At 38.0% G+C, this 8247-nt stretch overlaps 1 protein-coding gene across 1 annotated transcript; it reads right to left on the reverse strand.

Annotated features, from left to right (window-relative positions):
• Positions 1–583: 583 nt before the first annotated feature.
• On the reverse strand, positions 584–5279 carry cyp7a1.L (cytochrome P450 family 7 subfamily A member 1 L homeolog). The gene is made up of 6 exons (XM_018267279.2): positions 5115–5279; positions 4305–4545; positions 3580–4190; positions 3279–3409; positions 2181–2359; positions 584–998 (listed from the first exon to the last, which is right to left on the reverse strand). The coding sequence occupies exons 1-6, from the start codon at positions 5192–5194 to the stop codon at positions 699–701; spliced, it is 1542 nt and encodes a 513-aa protein (XP_018122768.1). The 5' UTR covers positions 5195–5279; the 3' UTR covers positions 584–698.
• Between the last annotated feature and the right edge of the window lie 2968 nt (positions 5280–8247).

Here is an 8247-nt window from a genome sequence, read left to right on the forward strand (position 1 = left end):
ATAGTATGGAATATTAGTAATAGAAAGAAATTGAATAGAAGTATTTACACAGGGTTAATAGCTAAAACACTATAATACAAATGAGAATGTAGAACGGACACATGATTTGGGCAATATCCCGAATGTTAAATAAAGTCTGTAAGTTGCAGAATCACTTCTAATACACTTCTAGTAAAGAAAAGTCACCTGATAATGCAGAAGGCATATGGCCCCAACTTTTAAATTAGGGGGTGTTAGGGGGTGTCCAGTTTATGGCCTCTTATTTGTTATATATCAACTCCCAGTGCTCCCTTCTGACTAAGGCAGTGATCCCCAACCAGTAGCTCGTGAGCAACATGTTGCTCTCCAACCCCTTGGATGTTGCTCTCAGTGGCCTCAAAGCAGGTGCTTATATATGAATGTCAGGCTTGGAGGCAAGTTTTGGTTGTATAAAAACCAGGTGCACTGCCAAATAGAGCCTCAAAGTAGGTTGACAATCCACAGAGGGGCTACCAAATGACCAATCACAACACTTATATGGCAGCCCAAGAATATTTTTCATGCTAGTGTTGCTCCCCAACTCCTTTTACTTCTCAATGTTGCTCACGGGTTGAAAAGGTTGGGGATCCCTGGACTAAGGGATGCTGGCAGATAAATAAAATAAATAAGAAAACAGATGCTGGGGATGTTAAGTGCCATTGGATTTGGAACGTTACTGCTTAATGAGCTTTTAACTTATATCTGAAATCAACATCATGTGTTGGCTGTAGGATGCCTAACCCTGCGCGTGACTGGTCTAGTGGTGGAGATCTAACATTTTTCTCAACCAGTTCCATGTCAAAGTAGCATATAATCAAAGTCAGCATCTGTTTAATCTCATGGACAGCAAACTGTCTGCCAGGACACTTTGTTTTTCCAGATCCGAATGGCATGTAGTAATATTTGAGCTTGCGGCCGTTAAGGAAAAAATTGGTCTTTTCTTTTCCGTCTTCTCCCAGATATCGGTCATACTTGAAAGTCTGAAGAATAAAACCCAAAACAGACACAGTGAACATAGGGAATAGAAATGCTAAAAATGTACTTGCCTTATTTACTGTTAGGGGCCGATTTACTTAGCTCGAGTGAAGGAATAGAATAAAAAATACTTCGAATTTCAAATGATTTTTTTGGCTACTTCGACCATCGAATGGGCTACTTCGACCTTCGACTACGACTTAGAATCGAACAATTGGAACTAAAAATCGTTTGACTATTCGACCATTCGATAGCTGAAGTACTGTCTCTTTAAAAAAAACTTCGACCCCCTAGTTCGCCACCTAAAACCTACCGAAGTCAATGTTAGCCTATGGGGAAGGTCCCCGTAGGCTTTCTAAATATTTTTTGGTCGAAGAAAAATCATTTGATCGACGGATTAAAATCCTTCGAATCGAACGATTTTTCGTTTGATCGAACGAATTGCGGTAAATCATTCGACTTCGATATTCGAAGTCGAAGGATTTCCAGTTGGCAGTACAATATCCAGGGTTAATTAACGATTTTTCGTTTGATCGAACGATTTTTCGTTTGGTCGAACGAATTGCGGTAAATCATTTGACCTCGATATTCGAAGTCGAAGGATTTCCAGTCGGCAGTACAATATCCAGGGTTAATTAACCCTCAATATTCGACCATAAGTAAATTTGCCCCTTAGTGTGTGCACAACCACAAGCTGAAAAAATGCATGGAGATCTGTGTGCAGTAGAAAGCTTTACACATTTGCAACTTAGGATATTTATATGAAACCAAATGATCCTATGCTTAATGCCCTAATGTACTAGTTGAGCTTATTAATGTGAACGAGACTCTACATATACAAGGGATGCTGGGAGATGGAGAATGCAGAGGAGCTCTGCATTGCTCTTGTCCATATACACAACATTTTGCAACCAACAAGTCTCATGAAATTGAGATATATTGCTTTACATGCCCAAATTCTGCTTGCAAAATGCTTATTCTAACAGAGGGCACTGACATGCTATACAGTATTCTGCCTTCTGCAAATAGTTGCTTCTGAATTTTCTGGATTCAAATATTGTGCTGGTTTTCAATGGACATAATAATGTTGCAGTTCTGGGCACAACACTACACTGAAGAAGAAACATGATGATGTGCGCCTATTTTTGTCTCCTTTATAAATGAATTTGAAGTAACATATTACTTACATTAGGGTCTTCATAGATGTCAGGACTTAAATGAACCATCTGTGGGTAAAGTGCCACAATATCATCTTTTCGGATGTGGAATGCCTGGTTGTCATCCATATGTAACACAAAATTTTCCTTGGCAACTCTGATGTTTAGTGACGCACTGGACAGCCTCATGGCTTCTTTAATTACACTGTCTGTATGAATAAAAAGAAGACCAGACAATATTTTATTTTTTTGTCAAAATTAAAATACCATTCCTGTGCATAGTAATAGAGGGTGCAATGTTTCCTCTAGTCCTGGTAACCCAAAATCATCAGCAGGTAGAATTTTTTAGGCTGCTGCATGAAAGCAAATACAGGTATAGGATCCCTTATCCAGAAACTCGATATCCAGAAAGTTCCGAATTACGGAATGGCTGTCTCCCATAGACTCCATTTTATCCAAATAATACAAATTTTTAAAAATGATTTCCTTTTTCTCTGTAATAATAAAACAGTAGCTTGTATTTGATCCAAACTAAGATATCATTAATGCTTATTGGAAGCAAAACCAGCCTATTGGGTTGATTTATGTTTAAATGAATTTCTAGTGGACTTAAGGCATGTAGACCCAAATTACGGAAAGATCCGTTATCCGGCAAACCCCAGGTCCCAAGCATTCTGGATAACGGGTTCTATACCTGTATCTGATTGGTTGCTATGGGCTGATAGGCAAACTTAGCCTTTATCTCTGTTAAATCTGCTTTTAACTGGTGCAGGACCATTAAGCCAAAAGCATGAAGATGCAACTTTTATACCATTATTTATACCAATAAGCTGGTTTCAGTGCACAGATACAAATACAATTGTGTGAATATATTGACTTTTGCCTCTTGAATTTTCCAATACAGACAAAAGAAAGGAAAGCAGAATGCACTAAAAAAAAGGCATCAGTTTTTGTGCTCTATTAAACATTGTATAACAGATTCAAGGCATTAAAAGAGTTTTTAACTGTACTGAAGAAAGAAATTCCTAGAAAAGCTGTTCTTCTGGAAATGTATAATCCTCGAAAAAGCTTCTGGCAAATCCAACATTTTTGTTAGTAGACTAAACAGAGTAAAAAAAGAAAACTTACCTAGGACTGGCATATCATCTAGTTCATGACGATTGAGAAATATATATTTGCCATCGTTGTTGACTTTCTGGGAAGCCTTTTCTAAAACCCGGTGGACCTCTTCCGTGGATGCTTTCATTGCATGCGGGCACCTAGTCAAAAAAAGGAAAACATATTATTCATGCATACAGATTTGGAGAAGAAGTTTCTACAGTCTGTCGACTGTGTTTTTCTTTCTTATTTATTGTTTTCTATCTTGTTTTTTTTTAGCACAAGTAGACTATATCTACATAAGAAGAAAGGCTGGTGGATGTTAACTTACGTGAGAAGATAGAAGACACTCCAGAATGTTGCAGGTAATGTGTTTGCTTGTGAAGCCCACAGGAGAGCTAGGTGTGTCTTTGCTTTTTCCATGTCATTTAGGCTAGTCATATTGTCATTCAGCAACATGCGCAGACTGATAAGTTCAGAGATGTTGTTTCGCTTCCTCAGGTTCTCATGCAGAAGGTCCTTGGCAAGGTTTTCTCGGGCACTGTAAGCTGATTGGAATACATGGATTGGTAAACCCGCTACAAGAGCAGGAAAAATCTTGTCAAATTCCTTGAAATTCTCTATAGCGTTGAGGATAAGAGCTCTTTGTGCTTCTTGTCTGGCAAGATTCTTATCTTCTGGGAAGTTAAACTCTTTGCCAAAAAGCGTTAGGTACCCAGCCTCAAACATCACACGGTAACAGAAGGCATAGAGACCCTCAGTCATCCAGTCTTTACTGTTTACTTTGTAAGAACTGTTTTGCAACATGGTAAATTGAAGATTCTCCATCATGCTTGAAATGAGAGGGTCCAGGGCATCACCCTGAAGGGTTTTCAGAAACGAGTCATGCACATTTTGGGTTAGTTCGCTATCGGAGGAGTCCAAAGTGCTATGCCCAAATGCCTGAGACATAATAGAGATTAAAAGCACAGTTATTTATGTAGCATGGTAAATATATACTGTATATAAAACATGATTATATTTTCATGTTATCTAGCAAAAATAAAAAGTCTTTACCTTGGCAGAGGTTGCAAAGTGGAACTTTTGCCAATCAAAGTGCCGGCCATGCCTCATTACTGAACTGAAGGAAAATGGATCAGTCACAAAGTGAACAAATTGCCCAGCTATTTTGCAGGTGAAGACATTTCCAAACTTATTTTGCCTCACTCGGAGAAACTCCAGGGGATTAGCACCAAACTGCAGGGCGCATCCAAGGTAAGGAATGAGTCCATTTTCTAGAGGAGGCTCCCCTGGTTTCCTAAAAGAACAGTAAACAAATTTGTTGAAATAGTTACAGAAATATTAATCTAGACCTCAGTTTGTTGCAGAGACATTTTAAATTATGTTGTGTTTGTCTTTCTTTAGGGCTTGTAAACTCAAGGGTATTTAATCATAGATGATAGATAGATAGATAGATAGATAGATAGATAGATAGATAGATAGATAGATAGATGATAGATAGATAGATAGATAGATAGATAGATAGATAGATAGATAGATAGATAGATAGATAGATAGATAGATAGATAGATAGATAGATTAGATAGACAGACAGACAGACAGACAGACAGACAGACAGACAGACAGACAGACAGACAGACAGACAGACAGACAGACAGATAGATAGATAGATAGATAGATAGATAGATAGATGATAGATAGATAGATAGATGATAGATAGATAGAAACATTGATTATAAAGGAATGTGGTAAACATTGAAGAAAGATAGAAGATATTGTACATAGATAGGCAGATGATAGCTAGATAGATATATGATAGATAAAAAGATAAATAGAGATGTAAATAATTGAGATGCTGTTTCTCACCTTCTTCGGATTCCAACAATAAGCCAGAAAAAGCAGCACAAGGCTACTACCAATCCCCATATAAATGATACTGTCAGCATATTGAATGGTCTAATCTGATGATCAGAGAGTTGAGACAGAGCACTCTTTTAGCTAAAGGCCAAGAGCAATGCTAGAGGATGGCAAAATGAGCCATACTTATATACCCACATGGACCAATTGGGCTGTATAACAAATGAACTCCAGTAACCATCATAAGCTATTGATTAACCTGTCAACCAATGGGCAAGTCTTTGTGGGCCTCAAGCCTTACAGCTGTGTGTTAAAAAAAAAAAAAAAAGATCTTTAAAAAAAAAAAAAAAAAGTTAGCTCGACCATTGCAGCAATGGCCTTGATCAGAGTTCACAGTTATGCAGTGAAATTCCAATGTAAGCAAAAGTTTGTAATAGTTGATAATGTGAAGGTCTCTAAGGTGTGTTCAGCCCTCTCATGCAGTTTCACTAGCTGATGATTAGAGATGAAAGTCAGGGTTACTAGAGAGCAAATTGCTCTTCTCAAGACCACCAGCCTACAGTATACTCATACCCACAATATATTTGCAGCAAAATGTCTTTGTGTGAAATACATATAGTTTTATACCTTTTGTGCTTTTAAATGTTTATAAATGAGGGACAAACACTGAATAATTTAACCTAAGACCTGCATTATAATCTACATGCAGATTTGGAAACACATGAAGGTTTAATATCCAGACACAAAAAGCCAGTATAAGCCACGAATAATGTCATTCTGGGTCTCAAATGGACATTTTGATAGTTGAAAGCTTTCAGTGCTTTTTCATTGCTAAACATGGTGTATATGTGAGCTCATACATCAGCTCAACATAAATAAAGAGCTGTCCTACATGTGCTTACAAAGGACTCTTGGAATCTGAGTCCCCGTATCTAACAAAGTTGGTTCACCTTTAAGTTAACTTTTAGCATGTTATAGAACGGCTCATTACTACATAGGTGCAAATAGGTTTAGGTTTAAAATCAAGTGTGCAGTAGAATACAAAAAAAAAACAGACCAGATTAGAGGGATCATTTACAACTGCAAGTTCAGTTTATAAAGTGCAATTTCGCTTGTGTTGGGTCCAAAGATTTTCCAAGAACAATGAGAGAGTATTTTTTTTGTCACATATAGTTGTAAACATTTGCAAAATCAAGATCATGCAAAATAGAATAAACAGAGAACATAAGAATTATAGAGAGAAAAAGAAAGTGGGATGTGAAAGGGATGGGAAGGGGTAGGGGGGAGAAGCTTGAAGGCAAGTATCCTGCAAATCTATGTTATATTACAGTTCTTTACGTATATGCCAATAGGAGATCCAGGGCTGCCAGGTCGATATAAAATTATCTTTTTTCTCAGCTAGGTAAGAGGTCAATTCCTCCATAAGGTAGATATCCTTGACGTTGGTGATCCATTCCTCTAAGGTCGGGGGAGTAGTTTCTTTCCAATGTCTTGGTATTAGTATTTTTGCCGCTAGCAGCAGTTGACTTAGTAGGCTATGTTTGAATGTATGTTCTGGAGTCTCAGTATGGAACAGCAATAATAATTGGGGTGTGAGAACGACCTGATAGCCCAGAATCTCCCGACATGCCACTTGTATGTCATTCCAAAATACCTTTAAATGGTCACAGAAAAACCATATATGAGAAATATTTCCCCCTGCTTTATGACATCTCCAGCATTTGTTATTTGGTATTAGGTGCATTTGGAATAATTTGGCAGGTGTTCTATACCATTGTGACAGTATCTTATAAGAGTTCTCCTGGAACCTGTTATTTATAGAGCACTTTGCCAACAGCCTGAAACTTTTTTCCCATTCACTCTCTGGTATATTTATCTGTAGTTCCTGTTCCCAGGTTTTTGTAAAATGCGGCAACTTAGGATATTTCTTCTGTATTATCAGTTTGTAAAGCAACAATATTAAATGGTGAGGAACATTTCTCCTATCACAAAGGAGTTCAAACTCAGTCAGTGATCTCCTGGGAGAGAGTATTTTTCATGTAGGTGAATGTCACCATGTATATGTTAAATTGAAGCTTGCTAGTTTCTGTGTGGCTTTGCATTTTGCATCCACTTAACATGCTGCCAATTTGTCCCTTTATTATGAAATATACCCAGTAAAGGGCTGCATAGGTTTGAAGCCATCCTGACAATTCCTCATTAATGAAATGGATGAACTGGAAATCCTCTTTGCATAGATCCCAGCATAGCATGTCTATATCTGCATTGAGACCTGTGCTGTTTGCAGCAAATACATAACATTATTAGCATATGGCTTTTAGATACATCTGGGGCAGATTCACTTACCGGCGAATAGTAGCCAGCGACTGCTTCGCACCCATCACCACACTTTGCCAGATGAAAATTAGTTCAGACAGCGCTATTAAATAAAATGTGAAGTTTCTTTGTGGGCGCCGAACACTGGCGACTTTTCGCTAGCGTTATTTGGCCAATGCGAGCAATTTAAAGCAAAGATGTGCTAGCGTTCATTTCTGCCTAGTGCAAATTCGCTAGAGGTCTTGTACCCAGGTTAATTTGCATACGGCGGGAAATTTAAAGTTGAATGGACATCTTTATGTTATATGTTGCAGCAAATACATTACATTTCCACTGTTAATTACACAAGTCCAGGGAACCTTAATTAAGAAAATAGAGTTGTTATAATGCCCTACACATGAGCTCACTGTATATTTAATGTTCCATATGTTAGAAAATGTATGGGGGAAACTGGTTACCCCAAAAAAAATTTTAAGGACTTTTTCAGGCTATCACTCTGAAAAAAGATAAAGACGCCAGCGTTTTTTGAACTTGGATGCTTTTTCCACTAAAGAATACGATGTAAGTTACAGAAGATTGAGGAAGATCTATGCACTCCATTGCACTCCACCTGGTCTGAGCTGGCAAGTCTAGCGAAAGAGGTAACGTTCAGTAAAATCTGCATTTTAGTGAATTTACGGAGTAACATCCATTCACCAGAGCAAATTGTTGCCTGGCGATAGAGTGCGAATGAGCACTATCGTGTATCTCTTTCGCTAACAAATGAATGCCTGTGCCCGTTAGTAAATCGGCGGGCTGTAACGCTGGCGAATCGTCGCCAGTGTTT

Source organism: Xenopus laevis, chromosome 6L (genome assembly GCF_017654675.1).
Source record: "Xenopus laevis strain J_2021 chromosome 6L, Xenopus_laevis_v10.1, whole genome shotgun sequence".
Classification (NCBI taxonomy): domain Eukaryota; kingdom Metazoa; phylum Chordata; class Amphibia; order Anura; family Pipidae; genus Xenopus; species Xenopus laevis.

What these genes read in the sequence shown, in the direction of transcription:
- cyp7a1.L (XM_018267279.2), bottom strand. Translation starts at nt 5,194, where the DNA reads ATGCTGACAGTATCATTTATATGGGGATTGGTAGTAGCCTTGTGCTGC. An exon ending in AGATGATATGCCAGTCCTAG is followed by an intron (nt 2,360 to 3,278) that starts GTAAGTTTTCTT and finishes TTATTCATACAG; the next exon opens with ACAGTGTAATTAAAGAAGCC. An exon ending in ACATCTATGAAGACCCTAAT is followed by an intron (nt 999 to 2,180) that starts GTAAGTAATATG and finishes TTTATTCTTCAG; the next exon opens with ACTTTCAAGTATGACCGATA.